The sequence below is a fragment of the Pteropus alecto genome, unplaced genomic scaffold, assembly GCF_000325575.1.
Source record: "Pteropus alecto unplaced genomic scaffold, ASM32557v1 scaffold160, whole genome shotgun sequence".
Taxonomy (NCBI): Eukaryota; Metazoa; Chordata; class Mammalia; order Chiroptera; family Pteropodidae; genus Pteropus; species Pteropus alecto.
In genome coordinates, this window is record NW_006429864.1 from 1,359,862 (window position 1) to 1,374,845 (window position 14,984).

The 14,984-nt window shown below is 56.9% G+C and overlaps 2 protein-coding genes across 13 annotated transcripts in view; both read left to right on the forward strand.

Annotated features, from left to right (window-relative positions):
* The window catches only part of MAST3 (microtubule associated serine/threonine kinase 3), a 35,199-nt gene extending 27,806 nt beyond the window's left edge, over positions 1–7,393 (forward strand). For 11 of the 12 annotated variants that reach the window (XM_025043896.1, XM_025043905.1, XM_025043901.1 and 8 more), the window contains 8 exons: positions 864–1,002; positions 1,513–1,757; positions 2,196–2,402; positions 2,737–2,963; positions 3,351–3,473; positions 4,029–4,165; positions 4,291–4,472; positions 5,408–7,393. In XM_025043896.1, coding sequence (XP_024899664.1) covers positions 864–1,002; positions 1,513–1,757; positions 2,196–2,402; positions 2,737–2,963; positions 3,351–3,473; positions 4,029–4,165; positions 4,291–4,472; positions 5,408–5,940 — 1,793 coding nt within the window. In that variant the 3' untranslated portion in view covers positions 5,941–7,393. Of the gene's footprint in view, positions 1–863; positions 1,003–1,512; positions 1,758–2,195; positions 2,403–2,736; positions 2,964–3,350; positions 3,583–4,028; positions 4,166–4,290; positions 4,473–5,407 lie in introns of those variants that run through there. The other variant, XM_025043927.1, reaches the window with a different exon arrangement.
* A 1,066-nt stretch (positions 7,394–8,459) lies between these two features.
* PIK3R2 (phosphoinositide-3-kinase regulatory subunit 2) overlaps positions 8,460–14,984 on the forward strand; it is a 12,143-nt gene continuing 5,618 nt past the window's right edge. Inside the window, exons 1-6 of the mRNA XM_006904298.3 lie at positions 8,460–8,644; positions 10,239–10,982; positions 13,676–13,768; positions 14,083–14,133; positions 14,216–14,347; positions 14,429–14,645. Of these exons, the coding sequence (XP_006904360.1) occupies positions 10,661–10,982; positions 13,676–13,768; positions 14,083–14,133; positions 14,216–14,347; positions 14,429–14,645 (815 nt within the window). The 5' untranslated portion in view covers positions 8,460–8,644; positions 10,239–10,660. The remainder of the gene's footprint in view (positions 8,645–10,238; positions 10,983–13,675; positions 13,769–14,082; positions 14,134–14,215; positions 14,348–14,428; positions 14,646–14,984) is intronic.

Here is a 14,984-nt window from a genome sequence, read left to right on the forward strand (position 1 = left end):
AAGGTGGGGCCCAGGCTCTGGGTATAGGTAGCGCTCAGGAAACTTGTGAGCTGTTTAGTTTTTTGCATTTTTTTAACTGATAAAATACAATGTGAAATATACCATATTAGCCATTTTAGAATGTACAATTCAGTGACTTTTAGCGCATTCACAATATTGTGCAGTCATCACCGCTATGTAGTTCAGAACATTTCTGTCTCCCCCAAAGGAGACCCCATCCTTATTGGCAGTCACTCCCCACCTTCCTCTTCCCAACCCTTAACAAACCACTCATCTGTTTTCTGTCTCTATGGATTTGCCTTTTCTGGACATTTTATGTAGATGGGGTCACACACAATGTGGGCTTTTGTGTTTGGCATCTCTCACACAGCATGTTTTTTAGGTCCATCCATGTTATAACATGTGCCAATAGTTCATTCTTTTTTATGGCTGAGTAACATTCCATCATGTGGATGAACCACATTGTGTTTATCCTCATCAGCTGATAGATATTTAGGTTGTTTCCACTTTTTTGGCAATTGTGACTAGACATCCTATGCTGGGTGTCATGTTATAGCCTCACAAGCTTCACTTAAGTTTCTTCCTTTGTTTGTAATTTGTTCAGAAAACCGTCTGCACTGTTTGTGGGCCTAGGCCCCGGGCAGGGTGTCCTGATCAGTAACAGAAACCCTGGCTGTGGCCTACTTTGGTGGCCGGGCCCCTCTGGGTTTGTTTCTCACCTGTAAAGTGGGCTACAGACTCTGCTGTCTTTAGGGATGTGCTGAGTAAGGATTTAAGGAAGTGAATCACAGGGAAGCATCAGGCATGTAGGAAGTGGGTGCGGCTCCTGCCTTCATTGTTATTACTGTTATTTTTTATTACTCCCCAGGTCTACAGCAGCTCCGAGTTCCTAGCCGTGCAGCCCACCCCCACCTTCGCTGAACGGAGCTTCAGTGAGGACCGAGAAGAAGGGTGGGAACGCAGCGATGGGGAGTATGGCCGCCGACTGAGCACCGACATCCGGTAGGTGGGTGGTAGGTAGGCTGAGCAATATAAGCAGATCCAGACTCCAAGTCTGCTGGAGGTAGAGCCACAAAATCTAGCATTAGAAAGAGCTTCCAAGTAACCCAGTAGAAAAGGGTCAAATGTTGGCCAACCTGTCAAACCCCTGCCAACCTGGCCCCTATCATCACTCCCTTTGGCTTTGCATTCTTAACTGCACCAAACAAAACAGCTGTGCACTCTTCCCTCTGCCCACAATACCCTTTGCTAACAAACTCCTATTTAGCCTTCTAAGTCCAGACTCAACAGAAATAATATCACCTAGAGGATGGGCATTGGAAGCTGAATTTTAGAAAATGAATAGGAATTCTTTGGGTAGACACAGAGAATGGAGCAGGCAGAGGAAGTCACTCTCTATTTACAAACTGTCCCTGACTCTAGGCTGAGAATTAAGATGTGGCCACTGGGGGTGACTGGGTATCCCGGAGTGAGGGTACCTGGCAAGTGTGACTTGGGCTCTTCCCTGTTTAGGCTGAGGTCCTGGACATCCTCCGGTTCCTCCTGCCACTCATCCTCTTCCCAGCCTGAGCGGGGACCAAGTCCTTCTCTCCTGAGCACCATCAGCCTGGACACAATGCCCAAGTTTGCCTTCTCATCAGAAGATGAGGGAGCTGGCCCAGCCGCTGTGGGCCCCAAGAGACCTGTCTTTATTCTGGGGGAGCCTGACCCGCCCCCAGCAGCCACTCCAGTGATGCCCAAGTCCTCGACCCTCTCTGGTAGGTGGGGTCCAGTGTGGGAGGGGTGGTGTCGTGGAAAGTTTCCTAGAGGAAGGACTATTTGAGATGGGTTTTGAAGGATGAGTAGGAGTTATGCAAAGAGAACATCTACTTGTCTAACAAAGTCTTTAAGATAGGAGATACCTCAGGTCTGAGCTTGGTGCCTAATGAGCCCCCAGCTTTATTGAGTCAGGATGGGCCTAGAGAGAGGGATGGGGCTAAGGAGCTCCGAGAGGGGGAAGCTAGGGGTCTGATGGGTGGGGAGAAGGTTTCCTGGAGTTGGGGACTTGAAGAGTGGCGCTCTCCAGGGAGAGCAATGTAGGAAGGTTGTGCAGAACAAGGGAACTGCCTGAGCAAAGGCCAGGAGGCTAGACTGTTTCCACATCCACTTTGCCTCCTGAGGGCCAGGCTGATGCCCTCACCCTGCTAACTCCCCAGCTGACCCTGCCACCCTCAGCCACTCACGCCTACGGAGCAACAGCACTGGTGCCCGACACTCCACACCACGGGCTTTGGATGCCAGCCGGGGCCGCCGCCTTGGGGGCCCAAGAGATCCAGCCCCTGAGAAGTCCAAGGCTTCCGCCAGCGGGGGCCGTGTGCCCAAGTCGGCCTCAGTGTCCGCCCTCTCACTCATCATCACAGCCGGTAATGTCCGTGGCCTGATCTAGTCTTTGCTTGTCTGTCCATGTCCATTTTAACTGTGGGATGGGGCGTCTGGAGCTAGAGGGGGTCGTTTAGGGTGATGTTGCACCTGAGCCCTAGAAGAAAGGAAGGAGCTGGGCACAGGGAGACCTGGGGGACTGGCACTCCTGGCAGAGGGCACTGCATGTACAAAGGTCCAGTAGGGGGACCACTCTTAGGGCACTGGAGCAGCAGCAAAGCAGCCAGAGTGGTCAGTATGGTGGAGGGGGGAAAGGCGCTATATCAGGAGGGAGGGGCCACAAAGGAGTGACCCCTTTTCTAACCTTCGTCTCTGCAGATGATGGCAGTGGAGGCCCCCTTATGAGCCCCCTGTCCCCACGCTCACTCTCCTCGAACCCATCATCCCGTGACTCCTCTCCCAGCCGAGACCCGTCCCCTGTGTGCGGCAGCCTGCGGCCCCCCATTGTCATCCACAGTTCTGGCAAGAAGTATGGCTTCAGCCTGCGGGCCATTCGCGTCTACATGGGTGACAGTGACATCTACACTGTGCACCATGTCGTCTGGGTGAGCTCAGCTGAGGGTGGGCAGGGACAGCCTGACCTGGTTGAAGCTGTTTCCTAGTCTGTGAGGTTTTGGAGCCCAGGGCAGGGAGCTGGTGCCCCCTGGGTCTTTGCTGTCCCTGTCAGTTATGGGGAGGGGGTTGGGCAAGGGAGACAGGGCTGGACAGAGGAACAGAGACCCTCAGTGGGCATGAAGCTTATGCCCGCTGCTGGCAGGTGCACAGTGGATCGGTTGCTCTCCCTTCCCCAGCCCAAGGCTTGGCCATTCTCTCCCCACTGATCATTCTTTGAACAGCCCCCAAGGTCAGGGAAACAGGCAGCATGAGAGGCAACAGCTTGCTGGGGTTTCCTGCTGTTGCAACAGGCAGCTGACCCCACCATTTCCCCTCAGAACGTGGAGGAGGGGAGTCCCGCCCAGGAGGCGGGCCTGCGAGCTGGAGACCTCATCACCCACATCAATGGGGAGTCTGTCCTGGGGCTGGTGCACATGGACGTTGTTGAGCTGCTGCTGAAGGTGCCGCCCCCACTGCCCGTCCTCGGGGCTCCCAGGACCCTCACGCCCTTCCCCCCCTCTGGACTCCCAGGACCTCCACCGCCCCTTGGCCTTTGATGCTGAGGTTTCCGTAGGTCTCCTCTCCATCCACACTGCTCCACCCTCATCCCAACTCCAGGTCTTGCACGCCCCCACCCCTTGGCCCAGGATGTGCTTTTTTTTTGGTCCCTAACATCACCCCTCGGAGCTACTCCCCCAAGAATCCTTGATCCCACGGAGCCTGTGCCATCTCTGCCTCACTCAGACCAGGAGTCCTCAGGGGCTGAGGCCGGGGTGTGGGGACACAGGAGGAGGCAGGCCCTGGGTTGGGTAACTCCTGGGACCAGCAGGTGGGTGGACAGCTCACCGGATGGGCACAAGGACAGTAGGCACGTATCTTTAGCCTAGTGAGTGGTGGGTCATTAAGTGAGACGTGGGTGGCTAGGATCTGGTGCTTTGAAGGATGAGTAGGAGGTGTGTGGAGGGGTGCACATGAAATGGAGGCACACAGGTGACCCCTCATCATCACTCCTGCAGAGCAGCAACAAGATCACCCTCCGGACCACAGCCCTGGAGAACACTTCCATCAAGGTGGGTCCCGCCCGGAAGAACGTGGCCAAGGGCCGCATGGCACGCAGGAGCAAGCGGAGCCGCCGGCGGGAGACGCAGGACCGGTGAGCAGCCAGAGAGAGTGGATGGGGGACCTGTATCAGCTGGGGTGTGGGACTGCTGGGGGCAGGGGTCCTAGAGAACTCACTGAGAGCAGGAATCCTGGAGCACCCGGGGTTCTCACCCACAGGCGGAAGTCGCTCTTCAAGAAGATCTCGAAACAGTCATCAGTGCTGCATACCAGCCGCAGCTTCTCCTCCGGCCTCCACCACTCCCTGTCATCCAGCGAGAGCCTCCCAGGCTCGCCCACCCACAGCCTCTCCCCGAGCCCCACCATGCCTTGCCGCAGCCCCGCCCCCGATGCCCCAGCCGGTAAGTGCATTCAGGGCTACCTGGGGAGGGAGCAGGCAGAGATGGGAGGACGGAATGACACTATGTAAGAAACAGATGACCAGAAGGGCTTTTCCAGTTACCTAGAGTCTAAGAGGCAACCTGGGGTTAGACAGAGACAGGTCCGGGGACAAGGAAGGGTATGCCCAGTAGAGGGAACATCATGAGCAAAAGGGTCTAGACAGGAGGGGTGTGAAAGCTTGGGGGCACGCTGAAGCGTGGGCATTGGGGGGTGGATCAGGCCTGAGAGCTAGGATAAAATTGGGGAGCAATAGGAAGCTACGGAGGGTGTGTGGGCTGGAGAGGGCATGGAAAGATTATTCTAGGGCAGGAAAGGATAGTAACTTGGTCCAACACTGAGGACTCCCAGTCTGTGAGAAACAGGCTGGGGCAACCCAGAGGAGCAACAGGGAAGGTTTCCTGGAAGAGGACCACAGAGCCACTCCTCCAGGAAGCCCTCCCTGCCCAACTACTGTCTCTCCCTCTGGCCCACCCTGACCTTCTGGGTCTGAGGGTATCTATGCTACCTCTGCCTTCCTCAGACCAAGTGTCCTCCGTGGCTGAGGCCTGGGAGTAGGGAGGTGAGCACAGGAGAAGAGGCAGGGCCCTTGCTGGATAACTCTGGGGACCAGTAGGTGGATGTCTCATTGAATGGATGGACGGACCGTGGCTCCCTACTACCCCCCAATTTAATGGCCTAATGAATGGTTCATTAGGTGAGAAATAGGTGAATAAGAGCTAGGGCTTTGATGGGTGAATAGGAGTTCATCAGATCTAAGCCAAGGGAACTGCCTGTGCAAATAGGAGGCGGGAAAAGCAGGCATGCTGGGTTTTGGCATGTGCAGTCAGTCCCAGGGCCCCACCTCAAGGCTGGGGACATGAGGCCAGTGGCCCTGACCTTCACCTGTCACCCACAGACACTGCATCTCCACCCAGTGTATCTCCGAGCTCCAGCAGCCCTGCCTCTCCAGCTGCCACTGGCCACACTCGCCCCAGCTCCTTGCATGGCCTGGCTGCCAAGCTAGGGCCACCCCGCCCCAAGGCTGGCCGCCGCAAGTCCACCAGCAGCATCCCGCCTTCCCCACTGGCCTGCCCACCTGTGCCTGCACCCCCACCCCGCTCGCCCTCACCCCTGCCCGGGCACCCACCCACACCCACCTGGTCCCCAAGGTTACGCCGAGGCCAGTCAGCCGACAAGCTGGGTGCAGGTGAGCGGTTAGATGGGGAACCAGGGCGTCGCAGTCGTGGGCCAGACTCCGAGCTGGTAGTCATGCGACGGTTGCACCTGTCTGAGCGCCGTGACTCCTTCAAGAAGCAGGAGGCTGTGCAGGAGGTGAGCTTTGATGAGCCACCCGAGGAGACCACTGGGCTGCCTTCTGTGGTGCCACAGATTGCAGTGGAGGGTGCCGAGGCTGTGCTAGGAGCCCTGGGACCCGTGGGGAAGGACTGATTTCTCCTACCTGGCCTCCTCCTGGCCTGGAAATCATGCATTTTTTGTGCAAGATTCTTCAAATTAAGTGGCACCCGGATGGACACTGAACCAGCAGCCTGGGATACCCAGAAAGCGGGAAGCCATCATGGTCCTTGCTCAAAGGTGGAGTCAAGTGCCTCCCTTGTGTTCTGGTGCCAATCAGTCTGGGGCTGTAGGGCAGAAATGGGAGATGAGGGTGGCACTGTAAATAGCAGCAAATCCCTGCAACTAATTTATTACTTTTTATAAGCAATGGCCAGACGGAGCTGTTCCTGTGATGGCAGCTGCCTGGGTCCTGCCCCATGCACCTGGGACCCTGTTTGCAGATCCTGTGCCTGGGGCTCAGAAGGAAGCACTTTGGACGAGTCACATGTGCTCATGTTTTCTCGTTTTTCTGTACTTTTAAAGTTTTTTTGTGTGTCACTTGATCCCATCCCTGACCTAAGACCTACCTATTTAAGAGGTCACAGCCCAGCTCACTTGTCTGGGCCATTTGGATGTGACCTGGAGAGTCCGTAATTGATTCCCCTACACCACAAAACAAAATCATCCTCATGATGGACTGGATGCTGAAGGCTGCATCTCACCATTGTAGCCTCCACCCATAGGCCAACCTGGCTATAGTCTGCCTCTGGTCCTGTGGGCTTAGATGATGTGGGCACTAGGCAGAGGGGTCACTCACTCCACAGGAGAGTGCCCAGGAGGCAGAGGCCTCAAAAGACAGTGCCAGGGCAGAAGAATGTCCACCTTAAGACAAGACTTCACCCTGGACCATAATGTGTCTAAAACATCCCCCGGGGGTTCCTTCAATGTGTCAGAGCCTCCCTGGGATGAAATTCTAATGAGAAAATCCAACAGGGAGGCAGTGAAGCACAAGTTTGAATCTTGGTTTCACTATTTGGCTCTAGGAATATTGCTTCCCCACTCTGTGCCTGAGTTTCCACGTGTTTACAAAACTAATCCCAGTGATCATTTGTTAAGCACCCATTGTGTGCCAAGTGCTTTTACTCACAGCTTCTTCCTCAGCCAGCCTGAGAAGGCTGGAGGTGATGTCGTCACCCCCATTTTATAGACAAATGACTGAGGCCTGGTGAGGGGTGGAGACTTGTACCACAATTGCCTGGTTAGAGCAGGCAGCCAGGCCTTGTTGTGGGCTTTGCCATCAAAGAAGATTGAATACAGTCATGTCAGTCAGATACAGCCAGCCTGTGATACTGTGTGACCCACAGAGCCTTCACTTCCCATTTGGAGGCGGCTGGCAAGATTGCTGTGCTCCACGTGGTGAGGGCACTTTCCATATACTGCAGCCTACTCTGCATCCCCCCACCCCGCCCAGCATTGCCTGGTGTTGGAGCTAGACCAAGGCTATGCATGACTTGCTCCTTTCTTCCATCCCGGAGCTGACAGTGAATAAAACCCACAGTGACAAAGAGGTGGTCCAATGTCTTGATTTGTGAAGGGCCAAGAAAAGTAAAGGAAGAGTGGGGTGAGGGCGGGGTGAAAACAGACCCTTGGCTCAGTCACTCGAAGTGGATTTTGAAGGCTGCAGAGGAATTCACTGAGATTCTCCCTGATGTTTTTTTCTAATCCTGCTGCCGTCTGAATTCCCATCCTGGGCTTTACCCTTAAAAGCGTCATCCAGGCACCCATGTTAAAATAAAGGAGCCATTTTTGTGTCCTTTTTATACCTGCTTGGCTTGTGCCCTAAAACTCCCCAGATCCCTACCCGAACCCAGCCCAGCCCGAGCGGGTTCGGTTACTTCCCGAGCTCTCCTTCGGGTCAGAAATCTTTGGGCACGCCCTCCGTTTCCGAGTGTCCTCGGCTTTTTCCGAAAACAGTCGTCTGCATCTCGTCCCGTAGTGGGCGTGATCTTGCGCCGGCAGGGCCGGAGTTCATTCGGCTGCTTCTGGACGCTGTGGGCTGCCAAGGAAACGCCTTGCACCGTGGCTCCTTTTCAGCCCTCAGCTTTCTGTGGTATTCTCACCACGCCGCCTCCTGTTCCCTGAGCTCAGGGCCGCATCATCCGCCCTCTGGAGCCGTCCATTCGACAATTTCTAGAAGCTGGTGGTCTGTCTCTGGGGCTGAATTCCTAGGGCCTCATTTGGGGCCGAGCAAACCCGGTTCTTTCCAGAAACTCCGCGGTCTCTGGACTCAGCCTCTGTTCCGCCAGTCCTGGGCACGCTTGGCCATTTCCGGAACCGCTCAGGCGTCTCTAAACTCAGCCGAGCCCTGCCGAGCCCAGCCTCTGGGTCACTCGTCCGACCCTATTGCGCTCGGCTATTTCCGGAATCGCTCGGGAGTCCCAACCCAGCCCAGCCGAGGGCACTGTCGGGATCCTTCATCTGACCCGATTGAGTTCGGTTATTTCCGGGAATAATCGGCTATCTCCGGTGCACCCCGCTACTCTCCAATCCCGCGGGAGTACGTTTGGCTCTTTCCGGAAGCATTCGGGCGTCCCCAGGCTCCGCCTTGGCCTTGCTTCGTCCTCCCGGCCCGAATACGCTCGGCCATTTCCGCCGGGGGCGGGCCCGGCCGTTCGGAACGGCGGCGGCGGCGGCGGCAGCAGCAGCAATCCCGTGGCAGCGGCGACGGCGGCCGCAGTGGAGCCACGGATCGAGCTCGACTTCGCGTGACGGCGGCCGCGGAGGCGGCAGCGGCGGCTGCGGCGACGGCCACAACCAGGTAAGTCTGCTGGCCGGCGTGGAAGGCGGTCCTGGGGGTGCGCGCAAATGAGGGGCGCCAAGACAGAGTGTGGGCCGGTGGGACCTGGGGAGGCCGCAGAGAGCTGAAGGCCTCAGTCTCTACCTGGCAGCCGTGCAGCCGCCCCGGACCGTAGGGGCGGAACGGGGAGCCTCCAGGCTGAGATACGGGGCTGGCGCCGCGGCCCGGAATAGAGGGAGGCCCTGATGGGAGCGGGGCGTCGAGAAGAAATGAGGGGCGCCCATGCATTGTGGGGGCATGGTAGGGTGCGAGGGTCTGGGGTCGGCTACATTTCTGTTCCCTGGGCTCAGCTTGCGGGGTCCACGCAGGCCTTGCGTCCAGCTTTCGAGCTCCACCACCCCGCTAGGCCTGGCTCCAACACCCCGCCTCTTGGATTAGGGAGCTCTTGGGTCCCCAGCGCGCTCACCAGGCATGTGCAAACGTGTGCAGGCAAGCGGATCCAGGTGGTTTCTTCGACATCCCCTCTTTGGACCTCAGTTTTCCCACCTGTAGAATGGGGATACAGGGGTCAGGGAGCGGGTAAGTTGGGGCGCTTCAGAACGTGGAGGTTCTGCTCGCTTTTTGGACACCTTCTGATGCTTCTCACGGTGTATATGTGGGGGCAGGGAGAGGGTAATCCCTTACCCTCTGCCTGGCACTTGAGGCCCTGAGTGGTCTGGTCAGTGGCTTAAACTTCTGGCAAGCAACTTCCTGCTGTCAAGCCTTTGCACGTTAGCAATGCCCCTTCCTGTCTTTAGTGAGGATTCGCCCTCCAGAAAAGCACCCCGCTTTTCGGAACCTGAAGAGCTGAGACTGGGAATGTGTGTGTGCTTGGCTCTCTCTCTCTCTGAGACTAGGGGCTTCTGGAAAGTAGTCATCACCTTGCAAACAGCAGCCTTCCCCTTGGCAGCTGTAGGGCCTTTCTGCCATCCACCTGGGGCCAGGGTCCTCTCAGCCTTCCACCAACCCCCTCATGTGCTGAGCACCTACTGTGCGGCCCTGTGCTGAGGGGTCCTATTCACTCTTCCCCTGCAGAAATCAGATCTGTTTGCTTGGACTCACCTCTAGGCCTTTGCCTGTGCAGGGGGCCTCTGCCAGGACCTCCTTTTCTACCCTTTTGTGCCCCTGCTGCCTCCTTCTGTGCTCAGCTCACTTGACCTCTCCTTAGTGCTCCCACAGCACCCTGAGTGTCCCCTGTCTCCCTATCCTCTCTGGGTTTAACTATTTGGCCTTGTGGCTGTTGCTTCCTCTCATCCTGGGCCTAGAAGTTAAGCAGATGTGAGTTTTTGAGTCCTGGCTTCCTAGCCTGACAAAGACTTCCCTGCCCTGAGCCTCAGTTTCCCTATCTCTAACAGAGCTTGTTTACCAAGCATGCAGTATACCTAGGGCAGATGCTCCAAGGGAGAGCTATTGCACCTACTTTACGACTAGGGAAACTAAGACCCAGAGAGGGGCAGGCACTGGCCCTAGGTGACCCAGTGAATCAGGGGATTCCAACCCAGGATGTAGGCCTGTCTCTGAGTTAGGAATAGGAGTAGTACGACCTGGCTCATACTACCTTGTCATCTCTCTCTAGGTCAGCGTCCCCTGCCGAGCATGGTGACAGCTTGTGCCCTCGGCTCCCTCGTCTGGCGCAGCTGGAAGAGCCGCCAGCCTTGGGCGCCAATGGCCCCACGTGTGAGAGAGTGAGTGGCCTGGCTGAGCCCTACAGATTGAGGGGGCACACAGCGGCCGAGTGACCGGAGATCACACTGCCAACTCCCACCAGTTGACGAATGGTGGACGAAGCAACAAGTGACCCTTGTCAGGGTCGTGGAATAATGGCAGGAAGCAAGGCGTGAGCATCCCCCGTGGTTACCTGTAACTTCTTGGTGGAAATAGAGGTTTCAAGTGCCTCAAGCTGACCCAGCGGAAACTCCCGGCCCCCACCCTGGCTGATGGGGCTTCTGGGGCCCCGAGCAGCTGCGTGACCGACTTGACCCCTCCCCACAGCCCACCATGGCTGGCGCTGAGGGCTTCCAGTACCGTGCACTGTACCCATTTCGTCGGGAGCGGCCAGAGGACCTGGAGCTGCTACCAGGCGACTTGCTGGTGGTGAGCCGGGCGGCCCTGCAGGTCCTGGGTGTGGCCGAGGGCAGTGAGCGCTGCCCACAGAACGTGGGCTGGATGCCTGGCCTCAACGAACGCACACGGCAGCGCGGTGATTTTCCAGGCACCTATGTCGAGTTCCTGGGGCCTGTGGCCCTGTCCAGGCCTGGCCCTCGCCCCCGTGGCCCCCGCCCACTGCCTGCCAGGCCCCAAGAGGGGGCCCCCGAGCCAGGTGAGCAGCAGTCAGGGGCCCTGTCCGGGATGTGAGTGGTCTCTTCAGACCCTCAGTTTCCTTTCCTTTCCAGGGAGGCAATGGTTCCTCTTCCAAGGGAGGAGGAATAAGGACATTTGGTCTATTGACAAAGTGTTGACCACACTGCTGTTAAGGGCAGGATGCAGTTCACACTACTTGGAACACAGAGGTGGACACAGGCCTGGCCCTGCCTTCATGGGCCTTCCAATTCAAGAAGTGACAAGAATGTGATTAGGTGATGACAAAGGCTTTGAGGAAGGAGCTGGGAGTGAAGGGCTCCAGGCAGCAAGCTCAACAAGGCAAAGGCCGTGAGGTGGGAATATAATGGGTTCAGGGAACAGCTGTGGTCAGGGTGGAGTGAGAAGGGGGAGGCCCACAGGGGCCACCACTTCAGACACATCATGGGATTAATTTTGAAAACAATGGAGAATGTTCAGTAGGATTCCGAGGCTCAATTTAGCTTCATTCTGTGTTTTGCAGACAGGGTCCCCTGAGGCACCCCCTTTGTTACTCTGATTTTACCCAGTTTCCAAAATGAAAAGAGCCTCGTCGCCCAGAAAGGGTGGGCTCAGTCATGCAGCATGGTTCGATGTGAGGACCCTGTACTTTCCCAGACTCGAGGGCACTCTGCGTATACGTTGAAATTGCAGTATGCTGGGCCGGGGGCGTGGGTTCTAGCCAGGGAAACAGGCTCGGGTTGTGGGGAGGAGGCTTATGAGTGCAGAGTGCTGGGCATGGTCTGCTCCAACCTCACAGCAGCCCAGGGAGGCCCACGTACAGACAAGGAGACTGAGGTTCAAGGGGGTTGGACCACTCTTTCAGGACCACCCAGGGAAGGCCAAGGCCCTGGGAGGCACCATGGCCCCAACCAATGGCCTGCCTGGTTTTGTGCCAGAGGGACACTGATGCCCACAGAATCCCACGGCATGAGGCAGAATGGGGGGCGGCAGCGGAGTGGGGGCTGCAAAGCTGGTGTGGTGCTGGCTTGGGCCTTGCAGCATCTGGTGTCTTCAGGGCCTGGCCTGCGTCCTGCCTTGGCCTGGAGGAGTAGGAGGCGGCCCCATCTGGGCTCCCAGCCAGAATCTGCCTCTTCCCCTGGTAACAGCCACCTCCCTCCTCTGCCTGGCCTGGGTCCAGCCTCCACACATATCCCCACTCAGGGGAGCAGCCCCACCCTCCAAATCTCCTAGGACTGGGAGACGTCGGCTAGGGCTTGGCCCTCTCCAGTCCTCAGTTTCCTCATCTGGAAACAAGAAAGGTTGGCCCCTTTGTGCCTTCAGGTCCTGCCTTTCCAGGATCCTAAGAACTCCAGAGAGCTTGTATGGCTGCCTACATTTCCTCCATTCCACCCCCATGGGGCGCTACGTGTATCACCCCAGTGTCGCCTGGGCCTCTGCCTGGCTGTGCACCCATAGGGAGGTTGCTCTCTCTCTGAACCTCAGTTCCTCACCCATAAAATGGAGTGACACCTGTTCTGACAGCACCTCCCTCCCCGTTTCACAAACTGATCACAGACAAGTTTCAGAGTCACATTGCAGAACCATGGCTCCCAACCTCCTCTCCCTTGTTCTTTCACTGTTTTTTGTTGTTATTATTGTTGTTTTGGTTTGGGGTTTTTTTGGCCTTTTCGATGCAGCTGGGCTTTTCTCCAGCTTGAGGCACCACCTGGCCCATCACTCAGCGAGGCCCCGCAGGCCCCAGCTTGCCCCTGCTGTGTGCCAGGGCGTCCTGCTGAGGGCCAGAGCCACATGAAGTGGTGGCAGTGCAGGCAAAGCGTCTGAACACAAAGAGCCCACTGGAGCAGGAAACTCGGGGCCTGCAGAAGCTGGGCCAGGGAGGCCCCTGGCACCCCTTGGGAAGGGTTTCAGCATTTTAAAAAAGGCGATCATTTTTTCAAAGCAAAATGACTTAGAAAGTGAAGGAAGGTCCTTGGAGTGAGGTATTATGACCTGGACGGGGATATTTTCCTTTAATTCTATCTCAGCCACTTTATTTTTCCCACTAAGGAAGAGATGATGCCAGTTTCTCAGTTGAGGAAACCGAGGCACAGAGAAAGCAGACCCTGTGCCCAAGGTTGCACAGCCATCATAGGCAGAGGTTGAAACCTGTGAGTTTCCTGGGGCTGCTGTAACAAACTCCCACAAACCATAAGACTTCATTCTCTCACAGTTCGGGAGGCCAGAGGTCCAATATCAAGTGTCAGAGGCGTCCTTGACTTGTGGCTGCATTACCTCAATATTTGTCTCTGTTGTTACATGGGTTTTCTTCTTATAAAGACACCAGTCATTGCATTTAGGGCCCTAAATCCAATGTGATCTTATCTCAAAATTCTTCCTTTAATTATATCTGCAAAGACTCTGTTTCCAAATAAGGTCACAGTCACAGGTACCAGGGATTAGGATGTGGACATCATTTTGGGGGGACACTAAGCAAGTTACTGTACTTGATCTCTGAAGTTGTATGACTGATAGCTCGGAAAATTGTTTCCCACTAACTTGGCCTTCTCAGCCCCACCCACAGTGCCTCTGGCTTCCCCGGGGTAGTGGTCCAGATGCCAGGCACTTGCCTGAGCTGGGCCCTGCCTGAAGATGCCTCAGCTGAGATACAGCAGGCCAAGAGAGAGAGTAGGGTCCTTTCAGGGATCTTGCCAACGTACTGTCCCCTCCTACCAGGCCCCACACTCCCTGACCTGCCTGAGCAGTTCTCCCCACCTGATGTGGCTCCCCCTCTCCTGGTGAAGCTTGTGGAGGCCATTGAGCGGACAGGTGAGCCTCTGGCTACAACCCTTGGATTCTGCTTGCTTACCTCTGGTGATGGGCAACTTATCCCCTCACAGAGCTACTGGGCTCACTCTGCATTGGAGGAAGCTGAGCCCAGATGCTCTGGACCTCTGTGTTGTACTGGGGAAGGACTAACTCCCAGGGGGAGGTCGGACCCTGGATATTGGAACTGCCATTGTATATGCTATCCCTCCCCCTGCTCTTATCTCTGGGAGGTTGAGTAGCTACCCCAGGCCCCATATGAGGTCAGGGCAGCATTTGACAGCAGGCCCACCCCTTCTCTTCCTCCCGCCATCCAGGGCTAGACAGCGAATCCCTCTACAGGCCTGAGCTGCCTCCCCTGCGCACAGGTGAGGGGGAGCTTCAATGGGCAGTGGTGGGGCGGGAACTGACTTGGAAAGCCCTGCCGACGCGGCCCCCCTGCACCCACAGACTGGTCCTTGAGCGACGTGGATCAGTGGGATGCGGCAACTCTGGCGGATGGCATCAAGGGCTTCTTGCTGGCGCTGCCCTCGCCCATCATGACACCGGAGGCCGCGGCCGAGGCTCGCCGGGCCCTGCGGGGTGAGCTACGCTGGGAACCCGGGGTGGGCAGGGCTGGAGTGCACAAGTTCCGGCTCACCCTTCCTGACTGTTTATCCGCAGAGGCCGTGGGACCCATAGGGCCGGTGCTGGAGCCCCCGACGCTGCCACTGCACCATGCGCTCACGCTGCGCTTCCTGCTCCAGCACCTTGGTCGCATGGCCCGGCGTGCCCCTGCCCCTGGCCCAGCGGTGCGAGCCCTGGGCACTGCCTTCGGGCCGCTCCTGCAGCTGCGCGCTGCTCCGCCTTCGCCGCCGCCGCCAGGGGGCGCACCCGATGGGTGAGCAGCTGGTACCTAAGCGGGCGGGGCTTTAGATGGAGGAAGGGATAGAGGCTTGGCGTGGGGTGGGTAGCAGGCGAGAGCTGCTGTGGTGGGGGTGGCTAGGAAAGATAACAAGGAGTGAACCTGGGCTACAAGAAGACAGGGTTTGAGGCCTAGACCAGAGAGGAGTCACGTGGGTGGTACCAGCACCTGCTCTGGTCTCCCCACCCCAGGTGCTGGACTCTTGTCCTGTTCTCGTGTGAGCATATTGAACACTTAAAGCACATACATAAGTAAAGTTGACCTCCCACACCTGCCTGTGTCATCGGCCCCTCATCCCAGCTTTCACGTGTACAC